We start from the raw sequence: 27,967 nt of genomic DNA on the forward strand, positions 1-27,967 counted from the left end.
GGGGAAATGCATTGGTTAACCCCAGAGACTGCATCTGAATTCAGCCCAGTGTTCTGAAATCTCCAACTGCTTGCCTCCTGCTACTGGTGTCCGGAAGGGGAAATAATTTTCTTTAAGCCAACCACAGGGGGAAATATTAACTTTTCAGAGAAAGTAAAGGAGCTTTCTCTTGATTGCCCTGAATGGGTTTCCACTGTCATTTCAGACAGGATCGGTGCAGTTAAGCCCGGATTTCCTGGCAAACCCGAGGGATGGCTTTTCCAAAAGGCATCTTAGTCTGCAGAGGCACAGCCTTTCCACGTTCTCCTCACGGCAGCAAACCGCTGGACACACGCTCCCAGTTTCCAGCTGGTCTCATGTTTTCTTCACACTTTAACAAAGAAACGTGCCAAGGTGTGACATTTACGAACCCCAGCAACTGGGAGCTGTGTGCACAACTCCGCTTTGCCTGTGATGTGTGGAAGTGATGAATGGGCCGTTCTGCTCCCCCTCTGGCACGCCTGCAGCCTTATTTATTACACACCAAAGTATAAAACCGCACGGCTGGCTGCAGCTCGCATCTCCAGCCCTGGCTTCTGCCCGAGGAGACCACGGCGCCGGGAGCCCCGGCCGTCTTCTCTGGAGGCTCCGTGGCTCTGTTGAGAACCATGTTGGGGCAGCTCATCTGTTGGCACCTGCTGGCTTTGCTTTTCCTCCCATTTTGCCTGTGTCAAGATGAATACATGGAGGTGAGCGGAAGAGCTAATAAAGTGGTGGCGAGAATAGTGCAGAGCCACCAGCAGACCGGCCATAGTGGCTCCCGGAGGGAGAAAGTGAGAGAGCGGAGCCACCCTAGAACTGGGACTGTGGATAATAACACTTCTACAGACCTAAACCCCCTGAGGCCAGATGAGCTACCGCACCCCGAGGTAGATGACCTAGCCCAGATCACCCCATTCTGGGGCCAGGTACTCAGAATTCTCTTCTAAGGATTTACTGTGGATGCGGCATGAGTTTTGCTGTTCTTGCTCCTTTTTCTTTTCTTTTTTTTCTTTCCAGCTGTGATTCTGAGATGAATGCTTTTGAGCCATTTGCTGAGCTGCTTGTGGGTCTCTTTCTGGGTTGCTCTGTGCCACGGGAGGGACGGTGGGTCTCCGTTAGAAAACCAGCAGAGCCAGCACCGATGTGCTGCGATCAAGAGAGGCTGCAGTGTCGCCCCGCAAAAAGGACAGAGGGGCCGCCAGCTCCCTGCCGTGCTGTGACTCGGTTTCCTTCTTCCACGCTGTGGGAAGGAGCACGGCTGACCTGTGCAGAGAGCCAGAGGGCGATCGGTAATCAGGCGATCATTTGCAGATCATAAGGGAACGAGCCTTTCTTAATCCTTCCCAGCCGGGAGATGCTGCTCTTTGAGTTTTTCGCTTTGATTTGAGAGTTTACTGTGATGTTTCTGTGCCAGACCTCTCGCTCTGATTTACAGCATTCTAGATGGCTAAGTTGCTATGGTGAGCCTGTTTTAAAAAGGACCAGACAGTTAAAACAAATAACAGCCACAAAAAGAGACTGTGTAGATTTAACATACAAACCTTATTGTGTAATTTAATTCCTGATAGCCACAGAGCGTGTGATTCATTTCTCAAGAGAATAAGCTCGGCATTAAGGAAGCATCTTTAACTCTTTTAGGGTCGTATGGGAGTGAGTTAAATTTTCAGTGTGATGAATAGCAAATTGGTAAAACTCAATTTATTTTAAACATTAAGAACAGAAAGAAACTTTTTAATGTCTTTTAAAAATTATTTTCCACTTTTTTAAATTGAAGTATAATTGACATGTAACATTTTATTGGCTTCAGGTGAGCAACATAAGGAAGAAACAGATTTTGATTTAACTGTTAGATATCAAGCGTGCTGAAGTTAGATGATGGGGCAGGGGGAGTTACTTTGAATTTTATGATCTATGAACAAATAGGTTTTACTACAAGAATTCGCTGCTTTGATGCATTTAAATACGCCCTGAAAAAGCACATGCCAGTTGAAATCGAAAACCCTTCTACCGCAGATAGAGACTTTTGCGTTGAGACTGGTTATCTGATCAAGATCACACAGAGAATCACCTGTATATGTGGGAATAACCCGGGACTTCTGACCGCACAAGGCTGTGGGCACTGCCAAGGAAAGGAAAGGGTTGCTTTAAGGAGCCGCAGAAGAGATGATAACCTTTAAGTGCAATCTCTTTTCCGAAAGCCACTTTCAGAGATTGTCCTTTCACCTGACAATCTTTTGGCTAAAAGGAGGATTGATGGATGATGCTAAGTTGTATTTTCCATAGTGGTGAAGATAATTTCACTTTCGTCCAAGCCTTGGTCTGGACTTTCTATTTCGGTAAACGGGATCTTTGCTGGCCGTGGCAGAATGAGCCCCTAGAAGCCGCAGAAAGCAGATGTAGACTGTCATCGGTCATTATTTCTTGGCAACCCACATCCCGCAGGCACTGAAATTCGCATTAATTTTCACTCTGCCCCACCTTCTAGTCCCCCTAGGCGTCTAGCATGCTGAAATCAGATGAGCCAGGGAAGAAACCACTTTAAGACTGTTTTTGAAGTCAGGGAGGCTTCCAAATTCCCCTGGTTTCCTAAAGTATTTCCAAACAAATCCCCACCAGGGGATACTGAGGAGATTCAGTCATTGATATCCTAGACATTTTCCAGACAACCCTTCTGCCTGTGGATATGGAGATCCACAATGGATTCAGGATTGTACTGTGTTCTTCTTCTTCTCCCCACTTCCTCTACACCTCTTATTTTAATTTTCCTTTCTCCTCATTCATTCTCTCGCCAATTATTTCCTGTGCTTCTACTATGTGCCAAGCTTTAGGGTGGGCATAAATCTACCCAAGCTCCTATGTCTGGTCAGCTCTGAAGATTCTAGCGAGGATAAATGAACAGGTAATGAACTACCATGTGACCAAGTCAATGCACAAAAGGCAGTTGGGGAAAAGTGTTGGAGTGGTGGCTATCCCCAGGAAAAAAAATTTTTTTTAAGTGTGCTACAGTGAACAGCCTGAGAGAGCTCACGAGGAGTAGGTGTGGCTGGAGCCCCTGGTCTGTGGGAGGAAGATATGGGATTTTAGGGCCAGGCTGGAGGACGCTTTTGACCCATTAAGGAGCTTAGAACTTACTTTGCCAGTAAGTCTTGTTTGTTTCTTTGTTTGTTCATAGCAGGGCAGTGAGGTGATCAGGTTTGTGTTCTAGAAGGATGACTCTGCCTATAGGGTCCATGATGAACTCAAGTATGCAGAGATCGTAGGTGAGCAGACCCAGATTCTCTTTTCCTGGTGTTTTCCTCTCTATAGCTCTTCGATAGCACAGTGGATAGAGCACTGGCCTGCCTGGTATGCTGAGGACCCAGGTTCAAAATCCTGAGGTCACCAGTTTGAGCACGGGCTCATCTGGCTTGAGCGTGGGCTCACCAGCTTGAACCGTGGGTCACTGGCTTAAGGGTGGGATTATAGACATGACCCTTTGTCAGTGTCCTCTTTTCATTCTGAACACTTGTTTCTCTCTCTTCCTACTTTCCCTTCCTTCCTTTCTCTTCCCTCTTACTTAGGTTAAAAAAGGAGCTATGAACGGCCTTACCTAGAAGTTACTTAAAGGCAGAGTTGAATTCTGAGTAGCTGTTTCTAGGCATCCATCTACAAAATGGACAGGACGTATCTTAGAGACACCTTCCTCCTCCCATATTGCCTATATGCGTGTCCTTGGTGTTCAGATTTGACTTAATTTTGGGAAAGGAGTTGATAAACTTAAGAAAGTGACATACAGTAGCTACCTAATTCCCCCTTACCTAGGAGAAAATGTCTTAATTAACACATCCTGTCCATCTTATTCTAAGAATCCATCAAAAGACTCACAAACATTTGTGCCATTTGACTGAACTTTGAAAACTAGGCCAAAGGGAGGACCATGTGAAATGCTGCAGGAAGGTTCTCAGGAGGTACCCAACTCATAGTAAGCATAAGTCCCTCCCTGTTTCAGTGGCTCTTGGAGTACCCCAAGTAGCTTGGGCAGGCACCCAGTCTTAGTCAGCTCTGGTACTGAGCAACCTCATCTCCTGGACTTAATGTCTTGTGCTCAGATACTAGACTTTAAAAACAAAATCTTCCTACCTAACCAGGTGGTTCCACAGTGGATAGAACATTGGCCTGGTATGCTGAGGACCCATATTCAAAATCCTGAGGTTGCTGGTTTGATTACAAGCTCATCAGGCTTGAACGTGGGCTCACCAGCTTCAACACGGGGTCACTGGCTTACGGGTGGGATTATAGACATGACCTCATGGTCACTGGTTTGAGCCCAAAGGTCTCTGGCTTGAAGCCCAAGGTCACTGGCTTGAGCAAGGGGTCACTGGCTCAGCTGGAGGCGCCCCCCTTCACCCTCGGTCAAGGCACATATGAGAAAGCAATCTATGAACAACTAAGGTGCCACAACTGTTAGTTGATGCTTCTCATCTCTCCCTTCCTGTCTTTCTGTTCCTATCTGTCCCTCTCCCTTTTCCTCTCTATCTCTCTCAAAAAAAGACAAAAAAAAAAAAAAACAAAAAAACCTTCCTAAGTCATTATTTAAGGCTTTGGAAAAGACTTTAGAATCTTTTTTTGCATCTTAGAACTGGAAAAAAAAATTCATGACCATCTTACACAATCTTCTAATTTAGTGGACAAGAAAAAAATGATGTCTGGGAGGAAATGACTTCCCTTCGGTCACACAGAACTGAGATGGGAGTTCATCTTCCAGTCCAGTCATCTTTCTGACATTCTTAACGTCTCAGTATTTCTGTTCTATTCTTAAACAAATGGTCCCCCATCAGGATAATACCTCCTTCCACTCCCTTCTTCTCTAAAATCTATTATTGGCACTGGATTTACTGGAGTTTAAAGGGCTGCATTTTCACATCAGCGAGACCATACCAGGAAACTATGGAATACTTACTTCTCATATTATATCTTTGGATGAGAAGGCGGGGCGGTGCTGTGGAGTCTGACTTTCCAAGTGTCTGAAAGCCCTCACCTCAGACCAATTCCTTTGGCTGACTTTCTTTCCCTCCACTCGTTTTACAAAAGCTTTTCATAGATTCTATTACCCGTGCATAGTTGGGGCTGGCAGACTGAGGACTGGACTAAAAATGAGCTCCACACGGGAGCCCCTGATCCGTCAGGACTTGGGGCTCTGAGCTGGGGCCAAGGAATGCCTAGGCAGCAGACACTCTTTGGCCTTTTCTGGGAATAGATTTGTGGAAACCTTTAGGGAAAATGAATGAGAGAGTAAGGGGAAAGTCCAAGCCCATTTTTGATATAAAAAAGTGAAGCCTAAATGGATGACAATGTGGAACCTTGACCCATTTTCTGCTTGAATTTCTGATTGATAGAGAAAATGTGAATTTTGCCTTGTTTCTTCCTCCTTCCTTTTCTCCCTCTTTATCTTCCCTACCCTCTTTTTCTCCCTATCTCTTCTTTCTTCATTCCCTCTCTTTTTTAAGCCATTGCTTAGCAACAATATGCTGTTTTCAAGAAACCATTGAATTATATAGTTGGTGTCTAGGAAAGTTTCCACAAATATGAAGTATTTTTTATGGTATAATTAAAAGTCTAGTTGCCAATTTAGAGGAGATTTCAAATTTTATAAGCAACTCTAACCCTTCTGTGAATCAACTTCCACAAGATCTCTGGCTCCTTGAAGTGAAAGCTCAAATTTTAGAAATTTATCTTCAAATAAGTAAGTGTTTAACTCAGTGTTTATTTGAATGCATTTAGTGTCCATTAAGTATTCATTAAATATTTTTTTGATCAATGTGATAATCACTTTAAATTTCAAAGTGGAGTCATGTTAAATACTTATTAAGAGGAAGTTAAAGTTGTTTCAGAACAACTTCTCTGATTTACAGCTGTTGATGTATCAAATGAAGTTTAATTTTTTAAATGCTTTTGAGTGGCTCTCAAATAAAATCAAACTTAAAATGAGACAATGTATAAAAATCATTTCCTTGATTTCAAACCTAAGGCGATTAGGTACTTTGTGGCTGTTTGAAAAGCTAGAGTTATAGTTGAGAACTTCTAAGAACTCTTAACCCAATATCATGAACACAATCTTAATAACTATGTTTGAAGTTGATAATTCTTATTTGAGTGTCATCCATTCAATCTAGTGACATGGAGGCTTCTAGAATTTGGGAAAGAAGAGGCTGTTCCTGCATTTTCCTCTTTTGCTTCATCAGTAGCAACATAAAAGTACTTCTTAGGAATACAGAAATACTGCCCCCCCTCATAGCCTTGCCTAAGAGTATGTTTTTCTGTTGACCCTCCTATTTCCTTTTCCTTTGATCTTTGGTTCACCTCAGCTACCCCTGACTCCTTTGCCATTGACATCCCCACCCCACACCGTTTTTCTGATTACCTTCCTCTGAAACTTCTCTTTGTATCTTTTTAAAGTCTCCACCTTCGGGAGGACTACCCCCAGACTGCAGCAAGTGTTGCCATGGAGATTACAGCTTCCGAGGCTACCAAGGGCCACCTGGACCCCCGGGGCCCCCTGGCATTCCAGGTAAGCATGGGAGAGATGCACTGTCACTTGCCTAATAGCAGACGGTACCAAAATAGAAGCAGGGCTGAAAGCAAATGATCTGAGATCGCTTGTGTGTGCGTGGAAAAGCCAAAAGAGAGTGGGGGTAGATGGGTTTATAGAGACAGTAAAGGTGGAACTGTCTACAATAGTAACTATCTATTCCGCTCGAAGGATCCCACAGGCCTGAGACACCCTGGGGCACCAGCTTCCCAGGCTGGAGTCTTCAGCTACGTGGAGGATGGAACTCCCTGACGGCAAGGGGGTCATACTTTTTTTGTGTTTCTGCCGCATCATGGTCCCTGTGAGACACCATATCTGACTTTCAGGGAATTTATGAAAAGAGGATGTGAAGGAGAGGAGACTTTACTGGTCTGGGTTATAGGTGTCCCCACCGGGTGTTCACTGAGCTACCATCCTTCTGTCAGATTCTCAGGTCAGCTCAATTACTCTTCCCCTGGCTGGAAGGTTTTCTCGTTCAGCTATCTCTCAGTTGTCTTTTATGCCTCTCTCAGGCTCAAGGGAACATTTTTGCTCTCCCACACCATGAGGTGGCATGGGGAATACTGTAGAGCTCCACCGTGCCCCTCTAGACCCACCACGGAGCTATCCCCACTCTACTGAGTGGTGTCCTGGGCATATGGGCTTTGGATAATTTGCTAGTATCCTGGGTCAGCCAAGGACAGAGTAACCCAGGTCACTTCTACCCTAGAACTTTCAAATCTACCTTGGGGGTGGGGGTTAATTGTCTTCTTTCTCCCTATGTCAATTCCTACGGGTTGGTTGGAACTTTTCTTAACATTTGGCAAAAGTCCTCTTGTTCTTCCCTAATTTACACCATTGATGCTAACCTTTATTAAATGAGACTTAATTTATTAACTAAATACATTTGAGTGGCTTCTCGAATATAACCAAATTTAAAATGAGAGAATGTGGCCCTAGCCGGTTGGCTCAGTGGTAGAGCATCGGCCCGGTGTGTAGAAGACCCAGGTTCGACTCCTGGCCAAGGCACACAGGAGAAGCGCCCATCTGCTTCTCCACCCCCCCTCCTTTCTCTCTATCTCTCTCTTCCTCTCTCGCAGCCAAGACTCTACCCATAGAAGCAAAGTTGGCCTGGGCACTGAGGATGGCTCCATGGCCTCTGCCTCAGGCGCTAGAATGGCTCTGGTTGCAAAGGAGCAACGCCCCAGATGGGCAGAGGATCGCCCCCTGGTGGGCTTGCTGGGTGGATCCCAATCGGGCACATGTGGAAGTCTGTCTCTCTGCCTTCCTGCTTCTCACTTCAGAAAAATACAGAAAAAAAAAGAGAGAGAAAATGCCCCTTTATAGTACTGGCTTAGAATTGATGTTGTTGGCCATCAAGGATAGCAGGCAACAGGTGCAGTGGTTAGAGGTCAGAGATATTCAGACTATTCTAAAACCTCAACCTCAGATCTAAACTATTCTGAGTTAATGGACATGCTGTCCTTGACTAAATGTTTGCCATCAGGAACAGTTTTGTCACTAGCTCATTAACCTTTAAACACAGTGAAAGTTCATCCACCTGGAAGGATTTCAAGCCTCATATGACACCCTGCCAAAGGTAGCAGGCAACCCCCCCAAAAAAAAACAATAAAAGAAAAGAACCTGAAATTCAACAAATATAAATAGAAAAGAGGTGTAGAAATTGTCTCAGTGGCAAAATAAAGTGAAGAGTTGAAATTGTTATCCAAATCTTGCTTTCAAAATTATTCTTTTTCATCCATGATTTTACTTTTTCCCCCATTATAAAAGCGGAACATGTCCTTGGTAGACAACTTCAAAAAACATAAAAGTATGTTGAATGATACAAAAATCATTCATGTTCCATCCATTCAGAAAAAAATCACTGTAAACATATTTATGTGATTCGTGCACATACTGTGTGTGTGTGTTTTCAAGCATAGCATCATGCTATCTCTATTGATTTATAACCTTTTTATCTAAAAATATAATGAATATTATTAATGTTAATTAAAAATTTTTGTTCAATATTCTTTTTTGTGACTCTATAACATCATTTCCTGATTGTATCATTTTTTAAAAAATTTAGCCCTTCCAGTACTAGTGGACATTTAGGTGGTTTCTAATCTTTGTTATTGTAAATGATACTTTGATAATCAGTCTTCTACACAATTTTTCATCCAAGTCTTGCTTTATAAGAAAAACAGGTTTTGGATCCTTAAGAGCAGGGGTCCCCAAACTACAGCCCGTGGGCTGCATGTGGCCCCCTGAGGCCATTTATCCGGCCCCCGCTGCACTTCTGGAAGGGGCACCTCTTTCATTGGTGGTCAGTGAGAGGAGCATAGTTCCCATTGAAATACTGGTCAGTTTGTTGATTTAAATTTACTTGTTCTTTATTTTAAATATTGTATTTGTTCCCATTTTGTTTTTTTACTTTAAAATAAGATATGTGCAGTGTGCATAGGGATTTGTTCATAGTTTTTTTTTTTTTTTTTTACAGGGACAGAGAGAGAGTCAGACAGAGGGATAGATAGGGACAGGCAGACAGGAACGGAGAGAGATGAGAAGCATCAATCATCAGTTTTTCGTTGCGACACCTTAGTTATTCATTGATTGCTTCCTCATATGTGCCTTGACCGCGGGCCTTCAGCAGACCAAATAACCCCTTGCTTGAGCCAGCGACTTTGAGTCCAAGCTGGTGAGCTTTGCTCAAACCAGATGAGCCCGCGTTCAAGCTGGTGACCACGGGGTCTCGAACCTGGGTTCTTCCGCATCCCAGTCCAACGCTCTATCCACTGCTCCACCAACTGGTCAGGCCATAGTTTTTTTTGTAGTACGGCCCTCCAACAGTCTGAGGGACAGTGAACTGGCCCCCTGTGTAAAAAGTTTGGGGACCCCTGCTTAAGAGTATGTAGGGCTGTTTTCAGTGTCTCATTGAAAAGAGATCCCGTTTGATGGTGTCTCGATGGCTGTATTAGAGATTGTTTCAAACGGTCCCCTTTTACAATTGAGATTGTACATTTTGGGGCTACATTTGTATAAAGCTAGATGGTGAGTGTGAGTGACAGGTTTTCTCACGTGATGCTGTCTGGTTGTTTTAGGAAACCATGGAAACAATGGCAATAATGGAGCTACTGGTCATGAAGGGGCCAAAGGTGAGAAAGGAGACAAAGGTGACCTGGGACCACGAGGAGAGCGGGGGCAGCATGGCCCCAAAGGAGAAAAGGGCTACCCAGGGATTCCACCAGAACTGCAGGTAAATCGCCATTGGCACAGGTCCAGGCGACCTCTAAATTGTCCTGAGCGTCAGGGGCCAGGAATCAGAAGGCTCGAATGCCTCTCGGGCTCTCACTGGTATTGCATGAATCCGAGTCCCAGTGTGTTTATCAATGATCCAGGATGTGGGCATAAGGTCCTGCTCAGTGTGTTTTGCAATCATTCATGTGGAGAAGAGAAATGTTTAAAGGGCGAAATTCAACTCCCTCAGAAGACCAAATACAAGGCAACCCTGACTGTCAGCTCATCTCCTGTTTTCCAAATTTGAAGATATGCTAAATATCATAAAAATGTTTTTGGCAATGCAAATATATAAACTTCTGGACACATAAAATATTATAAGTGCTCATTTGACCATTCCATTTATTTATTAATTTTGTTACATTTACAAATTTAAATCACATATTGATGTATAATATTGTGTTTTTTATCAACTCACATTTTATAACACAATTTTCCTTTAACATTTCTCAGGATTATCTTCTTTATCACTACAGATGTACAGATTTCCAGATCAGACTGTGTCTATTTAGATTAAAGTTTTAAAATCCATTTATGAGGCTATAATTGGATATTTTGTCCTAAGTTCAAGTGCCCATTTATCTATTTTTTTATTTCTCTTTTAAGTGATCTTCAAATTCTTTTGTTGCCAATAACATTTAAAACATGAAAATATGAAGTTAGGTTACCAAGAAAATTAGTAACTCTGAGTTGATTTTTTTTTTTTAGCTAATATTTTTTAACTTGATTCTTCAAGGGATTCCTGTGAACATTGAAAGTTAGCATTTTTTTTAATTAAATGTATTATTGACCTGGTATGTCTTTTTTAAACAGTAACTTTTGCTTAAATAAAGTAATTGAGGGAACATACTATCATATGAGAGATTTTAAAAGAATTAGAATATAAAGCAACTCTTGTCTGAAAGACTAAAGAGGGAAAACTTTACCTTTTATTTGGACATAGATAGTAGTTGTTTGACCCTGGATAAATTACATCATTTCTCTGGACCTTGTAAACTAAGAGGTCCTGTATGTTACTCTAACTGCTTTTGCAGTTTTGTAACTTTTTAATGAATGCTGCTTAATAATTTTAGCAACCTGACAGCCGTGTGCCAGTATTAATTTACAAAGAAAAGGAGACAGATGCCACTTGGCCCTGGTTAGAGGTACCTGATAAGATGGATGTTAAATGTTCTCAAAGTAGAATCTCTTAACTCTAAACTTGTGAATGGATATACCCTGGCTAAGGGCTTCTCAGATCTTTAAAATGCTGATGTATATTTAATAGGTATAAGTAGAAGATTTCACCAGTATAATTTGACAACAGAATGTTAATATTTCAAAAGGCATTTTAAAATCTAACGTTCCTTGAAACACCTGATCGGCTTAACGGCTACATAGCATGAAAATGTTAGAAATAACTATGATTTATTCAGTTCATTCTCCATAGATTATGTAAGTGATTTCCCATCTTGCTGTTACAAATAATGTTGAAATAAACTTACTTGTATAAAAACCTTACTTTTTAAAAATAAATGAGCTATTATTTAACCTCCAACTCTTTCCTTAGATTGCATTCATGGCCTCTCTGGCCACTCACTTCAGCAATCAGAACAGCGGGATCATCTTCAGCAGTGTGGAGACCAACATCGGAAACTTCTTTGATGTCATGACTGGTAGATTTGGGGCCCCAGTATCAGGTGAGATGTAAAAATAAATGAATTACTGAACTAATCAATCTAGCAATCAAGAAGGAAGGCAGGAAGGGAGATAGGTAGAGAGGAAGGGAAGGAGGCAGGGAGGAAGGGAGGGAGGGAGAGAGGGAACAAAGAGAGGAAGACATTAAGGAATTTGCAAAATGTTTCTAATTCTGCTTAAAACAAACCGCTCATATAAAGATTTCTGTTGAATTTCAAAGTATAGTAAGTGAATTAGAATCTGCAAAGACAAAAACACTTTAAAAATTGATGGCCATGGTCACTAAGATTACTACCTGTCATTTGAACTGAATCAAATAATCCCTAAGAGGGCATAGTTACCTCTGACTTTTAAAGTCCTTAGATCAGGGGTCCCCAAACTGCGGCCCCCTGAGGCCATTTATCTGCCCCCCCACTCTGCACTTCCGGAAGAGGCACTTCTTTCATTGGTGGAAGCAAAGTGCAGCATCGCTCACGTACAGTACTACTTCCAGTGACACGGGATGCACGCGTCATGGCTCCGGAAGCACGTCATATCACTTGTTACGGCTAGCAGTGACAAATATGGAACCGGACATTGACCATCTCATTAGCCAAAAGCAGGTTCATAGTTCCCATTGAAATATTGGTCAGTTTGTTGATTTAAATTTACTTGTTCTTTATTTTAAATATTGTATTTGTTCCCGTTTTGTTTTTTTACTTTAAAATAAGATATGTGCAGTGTGCATAGGGATTTGTTCATAGTTTTTTTAATAGTCTGGCCCTCCAATGGTCTGAGGGACAGTGAACTGGCCCCCTGTGTAAAAAGTTTGGGGACCTCTGCCTTAGATCATAATTCTCACAGTTTAAATGTGTCAGAACACTATTCTTTCCTGGCTGCCACCCAAGGCAGGTCTGATCCTTTGAAAAAATTTTAAACATTTCAAAAAGTTTAAGCACTTCTGTATCATTTTCCATTGTTACTTCAACAAATACAATTTAAGAAGCTTAAAACAACACAAAATTACTCTCTTTTTATTTTTGTGAAGGACAGAGAGAGACAGAGAGAGGGACAAATAGGAATAGACAGACAGGAAAGGAGAGAAATGAGAAGCATTAATTCTTCGTTGCGGCACCTTAGTTGTTCATTGATTGCTTTCTCATATGTGCCTTGACCAGGGGGCTACAGCAGAGCGTGTGACCCCTTGCGTAAGCCAGCGACTTTGGGCTCAAGCTGGTGAACCTTGCTCAAACCAGATGATCCTGCGCTCAAGTTGGCGACCCTGGGGCCTTGAACCTGGGTCCTCCGCGTCCCAGTTTGATGCTCTATACACTGCGCCACTGCCTGGTCAGGCAAAAATTATTCTCTTACAATGCTGGATGTCAGAAGTCCAAAATTAGTTCAGCTGAGCTAAACTCAAGGTAGAGGCAGTGCTGGTTCTTCTGGAAGCTCCAGGGACTTTATTCCACTTTGTAGAGGCTGCCAACATTCCCTGTCTCTTGGCCAAATCATTTCAGTCTCCATATCCATTGTCCCATCACCTTCTCCTCTCAGATTCTGACCCTTTTGACTCTCTTGTAAGGACAGCATGATTGCCTTGGAAGCACCTGGATAATCTAAGATAATCTCCCCATCTCAAGATTCTGAAGTAATAATACCTGCAACGTTCCTTTTGTCACATAAAATAATATTCACAGATGCTGAGGATTCTAGGACATGGGCATATTTGGGGGTCATTAATCAGTCCCCTACTATTTTTCATACTTTCTAGCACCATAAGCTGCTTCAGGCTCAACTGGCATTGTCCCCTATCCCAGCTTTGGAAATACCACTTTCCCATGGAGCCCTTTTCCTTTCATTGGAGAGTAGTATTTAGAAACCAAGATCTGGGTATGAGATGTGCTCATTGCTACCATGATGTCACTGCTTCTAGATCCTATCAATAGACAGAACTAAGAAATATGTATACTAACCCATGTATACACAGTATCTATATTTATTTCCTTCTCTATAAATCAGTAGTGTGTATTAGAAAACAAACAAACAAGTTCATTCTGATTCATCTGACTTAAATTTAGCACCACTGGGTTCATTCTAGCATTCCCTTTAATTAGCAGTAACTCCTTTCTTTGACAATGAGGAACCTGGCTTTGGTCAACTATAGTGTATTTAATTATTTTTTGAGCCTTAATATTCAAATACAGTGGTCCCTTGTCCATCGTGGGGATTGGGTTCTAAAATCCCCCGCAATAGGCAAAAATCCGTGAAGTAGCGACCTTATATTTATTTTATTATTTATGTATATTTTAAGGCTTTATAAACCCTCCCCACACTCTTATAAACCTTTCCCACACTGTTATTAACCTTTCCCACACTTATTTTGCTTATTTTATCACAAAAAATAATTAAAATAATAAATATATAAAAGTACCTATATGCCACAAAAATCCCATGATATAGCGAAAAATCTGTAATACAAAATTAGATATATACAATTTAAAAATCTGTGATACAGGGAGACAGTAAAAGTGAACTGTGACATGGCAAGAGATGACTGTTAAGTAGGTATAAAGTTGCTAACCTGCTTCCCATTAGAAACAAATTTACCAACTAGAGTATAAAGTTTTATGTACAATTCTCTTTATCTTTCCAGTCTTCGTTCACCACACTGTCATACCCTTTCTTCTCCATGCCCTTTACTTCGATCACTTTATTCATTTATAATACAGCTACATTTGTTTGGCAGAGTCTCACAGTGAGTTTCCCTACATTCGAATTGAGTTAAATTCTGTGTACAAACCCTGGTTGGTTGGCTCAGTGGTAGCGCATTGGCCTGGCAGTTGGAAGTCCCAGGTTTGATTCCTGGCCAAGACACACAGGAGAATTGCCCATCTGCTTCTCCACCCTTTCCCCTCTCCTTTCTCTCTATCTCTCTCTTCCCCTTCCACAACCAAGGCTCCATTGGAGCAAAGTTGGCCTTGGAGCTGAGGATGGCTCCATGGCCTCCACCTCAGGTACTAGAATGGCTCCTGCCGCAACAGAGCAACACCTGGGATGGGCAGAGCATCGCCCCCTGGTGGGCATGCCGGGTGGATCCCGGTCAGGCACATGCAGGAGTCTCTCTTTCTACCTCCCTGCTTCTCACTTCAGAAAAATTAAAAAAAAAATTCTGTGTACAGAAAAATGGATTTTTTGTGATGTACATTTATATTGGTTTTGAGAAGTGGATAGACATGGGTCTCTACCACCACCATATCAGATACTCCATCATCCCAGAGACTCCCTTGTGTCCTTTGTAGTCAACAGCTGTGAACCCTGACCACTACTGATTTGTTTTTCATTTCTATAGTTCAGGAATATTATATAAATGGAATTATTTAATACATGGTCTTTTGGATCCAGCTTCTTTTACTTAGCACAATGTGTTTAAGATTCATCTATGTCCATGCGTGAATCAGTAGCTTGTTTCTTTCTTTTTTTCTATATAGTATTCATTAAATAGATGTATTAAAGTTTGTTTATTCATTCATGATTTAAGAAACATAGATTGTTGATTAATTGACCCCTTATCATCATGTAAACTTTCTCTTTATCCTTGAAAATATTTCTGAGGTCTGCTTTGTTTAATATATTATAGCTATTTCACTTTTTTTATAGTGTTTTCAGGGGTATATTTTCCATCTTTCTACTTGAAGTAACATATATCTTTACATTTAAAGTGGTTGTCTTGTAGATAACATATAGTTTTAATTTTTTTAATATAATCTGACAATCTCTGTCATTTAACTGGAGAGTTTAGATCATTCACACTTATGTGATTATTGGATATGTTTGGATTAAAATTATCCTCTTGCAATTTCTTATTTTCCCTGCTTGTTGTTTCTATTTTCTCTTTTCCCCCCATCTCTTGGCCACATTTTTATTCCAGCTTAGTGTTATTGACTTGCTTTTAAAACTCTTTTTAGAATTTTGTTTTAGTTGTTGTGGCATTTCCAACATTATATCTAATTAATCACAATCTACTTTCAAATAATATGATTACTTAATGCATAGTATAATGATCTTGCAACAGTATCTTCCTAATTCTTCCCTCGCATCTTTTGCATTATTGTTATTTTGTTTTTAATTTATTTACATGCTCTAAGCATACAATAAATTACTAACATTTTTGCTTTAGACAGGTATGTTTTAGAGTAGTGCTTTTCATTTTTTTTATTCATTTATTTTAGAGAGGAGAGAGAGAGGGAGAGAGAGACAGAGAGGGAGAGAGAGGAGAGAGAGACAGAGAGAGACAGAGAGAGAGAAGGGGGGAGGAGCTGGAAGCATCAACTCCCATATGTGCCTTGACCAGGCAAGCCCAAGGTTTCGAACTGGCGACCTCAGTATTTCCAGGTTGACACTTTATCCACTGTGCCACCACAGGTCAGGCTAGAATAGTGCTTCTCAATCAGATGTTATTGGTTTAGACTTAACATATTCAATGTTCACCATTAGTCATTTCACCATAGTTTCCCAGACATCTTTTTATTAGCTAAACTTTAACCTCTATTTTCTTAACAATTACAACATTGGTATTCCCAGATACTTCACATTCCATACTTTTTGTGGTAACTTTAGCTGAGTATGAAAACCTTGACTTATATCCCTTTCTTCCCTGTCTTCTGGCATTTGGCCTGGAAAACTCTGAAATTTTTCTTAGCTAAATAACTTAATCATTTTGCTTGACTTCTCAAAGAATTTTTCTTTAACTTCAATTCCAATCATTTTTCTAGGACAAGTGCTGGTCATCCTGGGTTAACTGTTTCTGATATGCAGTGTGTCCTATTAATATATGTGTATAAGCCTTTTTTTTTTCCAGGAAAGTTTCTATGAGATGCATTTTCAAATGTAAATATAAATTCTGGTTTTTCTTCTCATTGTTGTACTACGGTGGAGTGGCAGCGGGAGCAGTCTGACTTGTGTTAAGAAGCCAGGCAATGAGGGGTACATTGTCTATATACAATATTTTAAGACTCTAATGAAACCAATTAAAAGTCAGACTTTTATTATTATCACAGGCCAGCAATTCTAAAAAATGTCAGTGATAAAATACTTCCCTGTAGGGTGGGCCACTTACAAACAACCCTCAAACCCCAAACTCTTCCCAGGGTCCCTTAGCACACCTGCTGGTTCACTTCTTTAAGGGTTCCAATTATGCCTTGTTTGCTTTTTTTTATTTTATTTATAGAGACAGAGAGAGTCAGAGAGAGGGATAGATAGGGACAGACAGACAGGAACAGAGAGAGATGAGAAGCATCAATTATGAGTTTTCGTTGCAACACCTTAGTTGTTCATTGATTGTTTTCTCATATGTACCTTGACCGTGGGGCTACAGCAGACCAAATAACCCCTTGAAATAACCCCTTGCTCAAGCCAGCAACCTTGGGTCCAAGCTGGTGAGCTTTTTGCTCAAGCCAGATGAGCCCGCACTCAAGCTGGCGACCTTGGAGTCTCGAACCTGGGTCCTTCCACATCCCAGTCCGACGCTCTATCCACTGTGCCATTGCCTGGTCAGGCTGCTTTGTTTTTAACTGTTCTTTGTCTTCTGTATCTTTCCTGCAATCTTTCGGTGCTCTTTATTTCCATTCCATGTTGTTTGCTTTTCCTATTTCTATCCTGCATGTTCTTAATTGTATCTTCTGAGGATTAATTCTTTTTGCTACTTTCAGTTACTTCTGTCTTGTTCCAATGATGCATTTTTTTTTTTTACTTTTTTTCCTGTTTTACATTAGTTGTGATGTCACAGTTTTTAATTTCTCTTTTTGTCTGGCCATTTGTACCATGAGGAAGGAAGGTATGGGGGAATAAATGGTGATGGACGAAGACTTGACTTGGAGAGGTAAACACACAATACAGTATTACTGAGATGCTTTATAGAATTGGGCACCTGAACCATGTATAATTTTGTTAACCAGTGTCATCCCAATAAATTCAATTAAAAAAAGAATTTAGAATAATTATACCTGATAAAGTACTCAGAAATGTCAGCCACTATTTTCTTTCTCCAATCTCATATTGAAGGACCACCCAAATGTCTAGGTGGTAATCTCATAATCTCACCTCCTATTTCCAAGAAATGCTTATGCTCATTTCTCTGCTGTACTGATCTGGCTAAAGAGATCAGTGACATTAAGAGTGACCAGTCAGAATGTGAAACCATAGAAAATATTTATATTGCTTCTCTCCTCTGGCTCCTGGTGATTGCCTAAATGCTGTGAGCCCTGGGAGCATCCTTTGTTCTCATCTCCCACCTTGGTTCCTGACACAGAGCTCCTTAATAGCTTGGATTCCTAGGTGGTAAGAGTGTCTTTGAGGTGACTCTTGGTGGGCTTCTGGATAGCTCTGGATGGGAACTGGTCATCAGAAAGATCAAGACAGGAGCAGAGGTTCAGAGCTTTCAGCCCCCCTCCAACCCCCCATCCTCCCAGAAGGAGGATTATTCCTTTGAGATGAAGCCTCTACAAAAATTTCCCAAAATACAGGGTTTGGAGAGGTTCTGCATTGGTGAACATCCACATATCCAGAGGGTGGCAGACTTTAAACCCCAAGGGGACACAAGTTCTTGTGTTTGGAACCTTATATATCTCTTCATTTGTCTCTTTGTTCAGAACCTTTATTATATCCTTTATAATAAACTGGCAAATATAATAAAGGCGTTATCACATTCTGTTTCATAATGTCCTTTCATAGAGATATTTGCTTCATTAATATATTTTAAACTTATAATGGAATATTTGCTTACATTTTTCATCTACTGCATAACAACATTTCCTCTTGGTGCACTTTCTTCACCGAATGGTAATTTTTGTTGTTCTTTTCCAGTTTTTAAAATTGACTGATAGTTAATTGAGTTGGGTTTTCCTAGACCCATCTATATGCAATCATATAGCAACCCAGCCTTGCTAACTCAATGGCACCGTGCCCTGCTCTCAGGGGACCCACCGGGTGTTTGTCTTGTTTTGTTTTCTTAGGTGTGCTCCTCTGTGTGTGTCCCCGCGTGCTCACACTTCCTCCTCCTCCCCAGGCTGCGCGGGTCCAGGAAGGCTCCTGACACCAGCTTTGCACTTGCCACTGCTCTTGTGTTTAGATTCCTAATTTTTGCTGGCAGGATGGCTTTCCACACTTTCTGTTCTTTATTTAGCAACCTTATTCCAAAACATCAGTTTTGCTTCATGTCAGCCCTGCTCAGAGGAGTTCTGTTCAGCTCCTGTCCTTCAGAGGGGCAGGGCCCTTCCCGGTCAGGGAGTGCACTGTCCGCACCGTTTGAGGTCCGTTGCCAGATGACCTCTTCAGAACGCCCTGCCCCTCCCTCACGTTGCCTCCATGGGACTTTGCCTGCTGTCTGTGACATTTGACAGCGTTTACAAGTATTTTAAGGGTTTTTTTTTTTAGTCTCTTGATTTTCTAGTAAATGGACACTTTTTGATGTTTCTTTTCAGTTCTTCTTGTTTCTCCAATGGTATCCAGAAGAAAAAGAACAAAATTCTGATGGATGCAGTGACCATGTTAGATTTGTCCCAATGATTTTAATGTGTGCCTCAATTTATTTTTCTACCCCGCTGAAGTCAGAAATGAACTGACATCTGAAGTGACAGAAACAATCTTTCATCACAATTCAATTAGCTTTAAAAGTTCTTTCATGATTTTTGTTTTGTGACTTTTCTGCTCTAAAGATTTATGTTATAATTTTCCTATAACTATTTAATTAAGCACTACATATGCCACAGTTTATATAAATGCTTAGATGAGTGCAATCAATTGCTCTTTTGCTTTCAATGGCTTTATAATTGAAACTTGCAGATTTAGTAATCTTTTAGAACTATTTTGGGCCGGACATAATTCTGATTTTATGTGAATTTATATTCACTTTTGTATTCTTAAGTCTAAGGATTTTGTTATTTACCATCTGGTTCCTTAGTCTGCTCATTCTAAAATGCTTCTGCACTCTGTTTATTATAGTAGTCATCATCTTTTTTCTTTCTTTCATGAAAACACATGTCTTTTCCTGACCTTTGATTTCAGTTTATCTTCTTGAGGCATTGAAAATTAGTGTGTGTATGTGTGGGTGTAATAAGTTTTGTAAAATATAAAAAACTGAACACATTTATATTATTTTCTTTGAGTCCTCTAGTTTTTATCTGCCTTTACTTTTCATTTGTGGACCATCGAGGTGTTGAATGGACCTGGCTGGTTTTTATACTATTTCCTTTATTCCAGCACGCTGAATATGCAAGCCTTGCACTAATGAAGCATTGTCATGCTTCTTCATTTGGTTTAACTTGACTCAGAGAAGGTAGGTACCCCTGCAGCTTCTATCTTACTTGATTGCACCTTTGGAAAAGAGTGTAAAACTATGAAGTACTTTTTAGAAGATGTTTTTCCTTTCATAGAGCCTATTATGGTCTGAATATTTGTGTCCTTCCAAAATCCATACATTGAAAATCTAATGTCCAAAGTGATGGTATTTAGAGGTAGGGCCTTTGCAGGGTGATTAGACTGTGAAGGTGAAACTCTCACGAATGGGATTAGTGTCTTTAAAAAAGAGGCCCCACGGAACTCCGAAGCCCCTTCTGCCAGAAAAGAATACAACCAGAAGTCTGTGACTTGAAAGAGGGCTTTCATCTGACTATGCCGGCACTGTGGTTTCAGATTTCTGACCTCTAGAACTGTGAGAAATAAATGTCTGTTTTTTATAAGCTACTCAGTTTGTGCTGTTTTATTCCAGAAGCTTGAACAAAGTAGGATGAGACCATCCTATTAGTTTAAAAATATAGCATGGAAATCAGTAAGAGCTTGGTGATTTATATTGAGTCATCTTTCCAAAATGCACTCTCAAATCCAAGATCCTTTGGAGTTGAAAAGAATTTCCTCTTCTCTCATCTCCCTGTTATTGGATTCTTATTAATCATTTAGTGAAGGTGTTATCTGTCTACACTGGCATTTCGATTGGATCAGTTTATATTAAGTTGCTTTTAGTTAGGAGCCCTAAAATCTTACAAGGAATTTTCTTCTTTTAAAATATGTTGGCCCTTTTCAAATAAGAATGATTCTTTTTTTTTTCTTCCTGCTTCTCATTTCAGAAAAATACAAAAAATAAAATAAAATAAATTAAAAAAAAAAAGGAATGTAAATTTGTGATTTCCACCTTGAGCAGCTGCTCAGGCACCCATCTTAGAGAGAACCCTGATTACAAGTGCCATTTTAACAACCGGTTTGCAGAACTAAACAAAAAAATTAGGTATTGGTTCTACCGAACTGGTGCAAACTGGCTGAATCCCTCTGATGCTATTGGCCATCAGTAAGTCTCCTTTGGAAAGATTTCTACTCAGATACTCTGCCCATTGTTTGCTTCTATGTTTTTGCTATTAAGCTGTATAAGTTCTTTATATGTTTTGATTATTAACCCATTATCAGATATATAACTTGCAATTTAGTTGGGGATATAGAAACTCAATTGTTGAGAGAAGAATGTATAGTGTAGGTTGCCGTTGTGTGGGTTTTTTTTTTGTTCTTTTTCTCTTTCTATTTCATTTATTTATTTATTTTTTATTAATTTTAATGGGGTGACATTGATAAATCAGAGTACATATATTCAGAGAAAACATCTCCAGGTTATTTTGACATTTGATTATGTTGCATAATCACCCAAAGTCAAATTGTTCTCCGTCACCTTCTATCTGGTTTTCTTTGTGCCCCTCCCCTCCTCCACCTCCTCACTCTCCTCCGCCCCCCCTCCCGTAAGCATCACACCCTTGTCCATGTCTCTGAGTCTCATTTTTATGTCCCACCTATGTATGGAATCATATAGTTCTTAGTTTTTTCTGATTTACTTATTTCATTCAGTATAATGTTATCAAGGTCCATCCATGTTGTTGTAAATGATCCGATGTCATCATTTCTTATGGCTGAGTAGTATTCCATAGTATATATGTACCAAAGCTTTTTAATCCACTCATCCACTGATGGACACTTGGGCTGTTTCCAGATCTTCGCTATTGTGAACAATGCTGCCATAAACATGGGGGTGCATTTCTCCTTTTGGAACAGTTCTATGGTGTTCTTAGGGTATATTCCTAACAGTGGTATAGCTGGTCAAAAGGCAGTTTGATTTTTAATTTTTGAGGAGTCTCCATACTGTTTTCCACAGTGGCTGCACCAGTCTGCATTCCCACCAGCAGAGTAGGAGGATTCCCTTTTCTTTTCTTTTCTTTTCTTTTCTTTTCTTTTCTTTTTCTTTCTTTCTTTCTTTTTTTTTTTTTTTGTTGGCAAGGTTATGCTGAGTCAAAGTTGCATCTTTCTGTTTATTTTTCATAATTTTACCTACTTTCGATGTGTAACATAAAAAATTACTGGAACTATTTCTTTAGAATTGATGAACCCATATTTGCGTTACAGAGCTTTCTGGCCTTTGGCTAAGATGGGTGACAATTGTACCGTTCGTTGCCATCATACTGTTTGTTACACTTGGTTTATTTATTTTCTTGGCCCCCAGAGGGCCATGTTTATCATGCAGGCTCTGGACCCATCCCTATGAGCCCTGACACAGGTGTGGATGATAGTTCATCTGGACCTGGAACAGTATCTATTCACCCTAAGCACCCTGGCCAGGGCAGGAGGAGGCAGTGAGATACAGCCAACATGAGGTTGATTCTGCCCTTTAACGAGTTTGTAATATTATTGGGGACATACAGTGTCCACAGTGAAAAGTCTCAACAAAATGTAAAGCAGTTTGAAGGTGAGAGCTGATACAGGGGCACTATACAAATAAGAATATTAATGAAAGAAGTGGGAAGACAGCTCCCCGCTGTCTCACGGTCCTCCATTTATATTAGCATAAATGTGAATGAGTACCTGCCTTTTTCAGGTGTGTATTTCTTCACCTTCAGCATGATGAAGCACGAGGATGTTGAGGAGGTGTATGTCTACCTCATGCACAACGGGAATACAGTCTTCAGCATGTACAGGTGGGTATTCTTCTCTATCATAGGGGACATCCACACCACCACTAGTTGCTCAGTGAATGGACAATGCCAGGGGACCACATAGGGAGCAACAGAGCCTGATGTGAATGGACCCTGTCATCGCTGAAAGCTCCCACAGCCCAATATATGGCCAGATAATAATTACTAATTGGGAAGAAAGAAACCTGATGCACTTGAGCATAAACAGGTTAAGAGGCCTTGACCTAATTACTATAAACACTCCCCACTGCTAATAATTTGTATTCTTTTGTTAACTCACCTCTTTCCTTCCCTCTCATCTTTTTCTCCCACCTCCTTCACTTAGAGCTTAGCCCTGTTAATGACCTTGTCTGCCATCCCTGTGGGCTGGTGGGTTGAGAGTGGCAGTAAGTTCTCCTCTTTTTGTGGTGCTACTACTCTGATATTTATCCTAGCAACCTGGCACTAGGGTTCCTTGGGGAAAAAATATTTCAACTTGCTCTGATGTAAGCTTAGGATGTGGGAGAGAGGCAGAGATCCAACATCTTCCCTGTAATTAAATTGGTGGTGAATTAGCAATGAAAAACTTTGGGGCTGTCCTCATTTCCCTGTTATTCCTGTGACTTGTAAGGACTACCATATTTTTTTCTGGAGCTTGGCCCCCAGGGGAGCACGTGGAAGTAAAGAATGAGTCAGGTATGTGAAATTGTGCTGCAGAGAGATCAGAGTGCAGTGGCTTGAACAACCCGAAGCTCTATTTTTCTTGACCAGTTCCAGGTAGGGGAAGGTAAAAGGCAGAGAGGGAGAAGGAAGGGATTGTGTGTAGGTTGGTGGTGGTGGTGGGGCTCTGCTCGGTTTTTGAAAACATAGTCTGCTGAAAGTGGTTCAGCCTTCTATAAAACTGACTTCCAAATTCTCGCTGGTCATTGTCTTGGCCACAGTCAGAAGGAGGAATGAGCAAAAATCTTGTGAAATTTTTATGCATCCAGTATTCAATTCAGAGAACTTTGCCACATTGTTCCTTACCTGATTTCACCCAACCAAGGACAGCAAAGAAGTGTAGAGTAACTCCTATGGAGGAGAGGGTGTGAAGTCTGGTGAACAGCTAGCCTTCTCTGCCCCTCTGGCTACCAAGAATCTGTTGAACCCTTCTTCCCACACTTAAAATCCCTGTGTCCCATCTCTGCCCCCATGGGAAGTACCCTAAACTGCAGTTAATGCATCCCGCTCAGAGCCCAGAATTTCAGAGGATGAGCAGTCCTTTTCTTCAAGGTGGTTTCTGGGCTGCTTTCCTCTTTGGTGCCTGATTTTGTCCTCTGAGAGAGTCCTCCTTGCTTGTTCATCCCTGTGGCCACATTTAAAAGGTGAGTGGGTTCTCCTTGGAATCTTTCAGAGCCTACTTTCTGCAGGTGCATATTTTAAGGCAAAGAGGATTTAGTTGAACATCCAAGCACTTTTGAGGCCAGGTTTTGTGGGGGTTTTTTAGAGAGGGGAGGTAATACCATTTTCTCAGAAACTTAGCAGTGTTTTTGTTTTTTGGGTTTTTAAAATCTATTTGCTACCAGTTAGGTATATGTGTTAGTAAACCACACTGGATGTTATTTTCTTGACATATGCCTATGTCAGGGTATATGACATATTTCTTGTCTTCATGTCTCTCTCTCTCAACTTAGTGGTGGCTACCAGAAGACCTTGAAAACAATAGATTTAGGTAGAATGACAATTTAAAAAAAACATGTTTTAAAGGTATAATTGACATACAACATTGTATTCACTTCAGATGTGCCATATAATGATTTGCTATTTGTATCTATTACAAAATGATCACCACACTAAGTCTAGTTTAGTTAACATCCATCACCATACATAGTTACAGAATTTTTTTCTTTTCATAACTTTCAAATATGCAATACACTATTATTAATGAGAGTCTCCAGGCCATGCATTGCATCCTCATGACTTATTTATTTTATGACTGGAGCTTTGTACCTTTTGACTCCTCGCACCCATTTTGCCCACCCCCTGCCTCTGGCCACCACCAGTCTGTTCTCTGTATCTATAAGATTTTTTTTTCTTTTTCATTCCACATGTAATTGAGCTGGTACAGTATTTGTCTTTCTTTATCTGACTTTTTTCACTTAGTGTAGTGCCCTCAAGTTTAATCCATATTGTCATAAACGGCAAGATTTCATTTTATATAGCTGAATTATATTCCATTGTATACATATACTACATCTTTATTCATGCATACATTGATGAACTTTGAGGTTGTTTCCATATTTTGTACTGCTACAATAAACATGGGATGCATAAATGTTTTCAGGTTAGTGGTTTCATGTTCTTTGGATGATTATCCAAAAGTAGATAAGATGTTAGCTCCATTTTTAATTTCCTGAGGAACCTCCATATTGTTTTCCATATTGGCTGTACCAATCTGTATTCTTACCAACAACACACAAGGGTTCCCTTGTCTCCCCATCTTGCCAATGCTTGTTATTTCTTGTCTTTTTGATAATAGCCATTTGAATAGGTGTGAGGTGATATCTCATTGTGGTTTTGATTTTTGCTTACCTGATAATTAGTGAAGCTGAGCATCTTTTCATGCATCTGTTGGCCATATGTATATTTCTTTAGAAAAATGTTTGTTCAGATCCTCTTCCCATCTTTAATCAGCTTATTTGGGATTTTTATTTTGCTATTAAATTGTATGAGTTTTAAAAATATATTTTGAATGTTAGCCCTTTATCAGATATATGATTTGCAAATCTTTTCTCCCATTCAGTAGGATGTCTTTTCATTCTGTTGATAGTTTCCTTTGTTGTGCAGAAATCTTATAGTTTGACATAGTCTCATTTGTTTATTTTTGCTTTTGTTGCCTTTGCTGTTGGTTTCAAATTCCAAAAATTATTGCCAAGAAATAATTGACAGGGAGCTTACCCTCTATGTTTTCTTCTGGTTTTATATTTCTTACATTCAAGTCTTTACTTTATTTTGACTTAATTTTGTGTAGGATATAAAATAGTGGTCTGGTTTCATTCTTTTGCATTTGGCTGTCCAGTTTTCCCAACACTGCTTATTAAAGAGACTGAACTAGAAAAGCAATATTGCTAATTGACCAGATTGTATCATTGATTCTGTCTATTTCACTCAATGAGAAGTCTTAATAGGCCAACATCAACTTTATCTCTTCCTTCTGGGATAAAAGCACTTGGTTGTTCCAAGCCTGTTAGGCCTCAACATTTTAGGCTTTCTCTGCTTCTGCTTCTAACCTGTCAGTTCTTGTCTGGGCTCTAGAAACATCTTTCTAAAAGAAGCAAAGAGTGTTTTGGCTTTTTTGATTACTTCCTTTTTTAGTGGATAAGCTTGGTGGGCATTAGATCTACCTTCCAGGATATCACATGTTTTCTCAAACGCCCTCTGGCAGTAACATGGGTCTCCAGTTTCAAGCCCACAATATTCGTTTTTTCACTGCTCTCTGCCTGACCATGAGTCAATGCAGCATATAGGCAGTCCCCAACTTATAATGGTTTGACTTACAGTTTTTCTACTTTACAAATGGGTGAAAGAAATATGCATTCAGTATAAGCCATACTTCCAGTTTCATGCTTCTGGGTAGCGGCAGGAACCACAGCTCCCAGTCGGTCACATGGTCATGTGGGTAAATAGCTGATAGTCTACAGTGTATTTATTGTGTCAGATGATCTTGCCCAACTGTAGGCTAATTAAGTGTTCTGAATATGTATACAGTAGGCTAGGCTAAGGTATGATGTTCAATAAGTTAGGATATTAAACTCATTTTCGACTTCTGATATTTCAATTTACAATGGATTTATTTGGCCATAGTCTCAGCGTAAATCAAGGAGCACCTGTATTTTAGTTTGGGTTATAGTAGCACCCTCTTTAGTACTGAATTCTCAATTAGTTTGGGTAGACTAAACTGCTATAACATTGTCTCAATGTAAGGGTTTGAACATAGTGGAAATTCCTTTTGTTCTCATGATACAGTCCAGAGTGGGTGCTCCAGGTTGTGGCAGACAACAGAGGGTTCAACATATAACTTCCAGGGTCATTCTGGTCATTGTCATTAGCATCCCACACAATCATAATGAGAAAGGATCAAGGAGGGGTGTTTGTGAGAGTTGCATTGGCCAATTCTATAAGTGGCACATTTCATTTCTGTTCACATGTCATTCAAATGAATTTCCTTAATTATAAGACTATACCTAAATGCATGAAAGCTGAGAGAGAGGGAAGGACAGATTGTGGTAAAGAGCAGGCTGCCCATTGCAAAGACTAACTAGTTGGTACCTTGTTTTCTTTCTAGCTATGAAACCAAGGGCAAATCAGATACATCAAGCAACCACGCTGTGCTGAAGCTGGCCAAAGGGGACGAGGTTTGGCTGAGGATGGGCAACGGCGCTCTTCATGGGGACCACCAACGTTTCTCTACCTTTGCAGGCTTCCTGCTATTTGAAACTAAGTAAATATATGAATAGACCAGCTCCACTTTTGGAAAGACTTATAGCTGAGCTGGTATTGTTATGATCTGAGGTGCAGTAGAGTTGAGGGTTCTACATGTTGTTGTTTTTTTTTAAAGGAAATAATTGGTTACATGGCTAATCAAGCTACAGATACAGTAATAATGTGGGATGACTCAGGGGCTCAGAGGAATAAAACACAAAACAGTTTTCTCAGATGACTTTGACTAATATCCTTATTACTTTTATCATTCTTCCCTAGGCATCTAAAAGAGAATTCTCCTCTTGAAACAGGTTGGAAATAATTGTTACCATCAGAGAAATCATTTGCAAAGAGTTTTGGTGGCTCTGTTTTTAATTTAATAGCAGCTTTCAGAAACCCCCAAGGCTTGGGGTTCATCATTATAACTTTTCAGCAAAGAGGATGCAATGGTTATTATAGGGCTGAGGCAAGAACAGGGGCACTTGCCAGCACTGAGGTACCAGAAACATTGGTAAAGCCTAGACTGGGAAGTAACACTTTGATCCAGTGGGTCAATATTTGTGAATAAAGAATAGATTTTCAAAGTAATTCCTGATAGCTTTTAGGTAACGAAATCATTCACAATGCTCACAAATAATTGATTTATCCTCTTTTTTAAATAAAATAAGGATACTGCTGTAATTAAATCCTAACTTCTAATAGTTTTTATTTTTCGAAATAAAATTTTCTGATGGTGCACAGTTTGGTTGACCAGGTCTGGTTTGTCAGATTGGCTCTTTTCCATTGTGCTTCATGGATTACAATAGATCTTTATTGACAGTGACCTGCAGAACCAGCTGAGGTAAGAGTAGGTCAGCATTGTAGGGATATAATCACCTTCTCTTCTCTCAGTTTAAAGTACACACTGACAAGTCATGTTGAAGGTAGCTGCAGACTCAGTTATATACAGTCAAACTAATGAATACAAAATATAAAGGAATTCCACTTAGGAGATATATAATAAAAT

At 40.2% G+C, this 27,967-nt stretch overlaps 1 protein-coding gene across 2 annotated transcripts; it reads left to right on the forward strand.

Moving 5' to 3' along the window:
* The first annotated feature begins 574 nt into the window (after positions 1-574).
* Positions 575-27,702, forward strand: C1QTNF3 (C1q and TNF related 3). 2 transcript variants are annotated; one of them, XM_066360778.1, is made up of 6 exons: positions 575-947; positions 6,457-6,568; positions 9,670-9,824; positions 11,415-11,544; positions 22,425-22,524; positions 26,825-27,702. In XM_066360778.1, the coding sequence occupies exons 1-6, from the start codon at positions 648-650 to the stop codon at positions 26,982-26,984; spliced, it is 957 nt and encodes a 318-aa protein (XP_066216875.1). In that variant the 5' UTR covers positions 575-647; the 3' UTR covers positions 26,985-27,702. The 2 variants fall into 2 exon arrangements, with proteins under 2 accessions (XP_066216875.1, XP_066216876.1); XM_066360779.1 differs by having other exon boundaries at positions 575-728.
* The last annotated feature ends 265 nt before the right edge of the window (positions 27,703-27,967 follow it).

This window comes from Saccopteryx leptura, chromosome 1 (genome assembly GCF_036850995.1).
Source record: "Saccopteryx leptura isolate mSacLep1 chromosome 1, mSacLep1_pri_phased_curated, whole genome shotgun sequence".
Classification (NCBI taxonomy): Eukaryota; Metazoa; Chordata; class Mammalia; order Chiroptera; family Emballonuridae; genus Saccopteryx; species Saccopteryx leptura.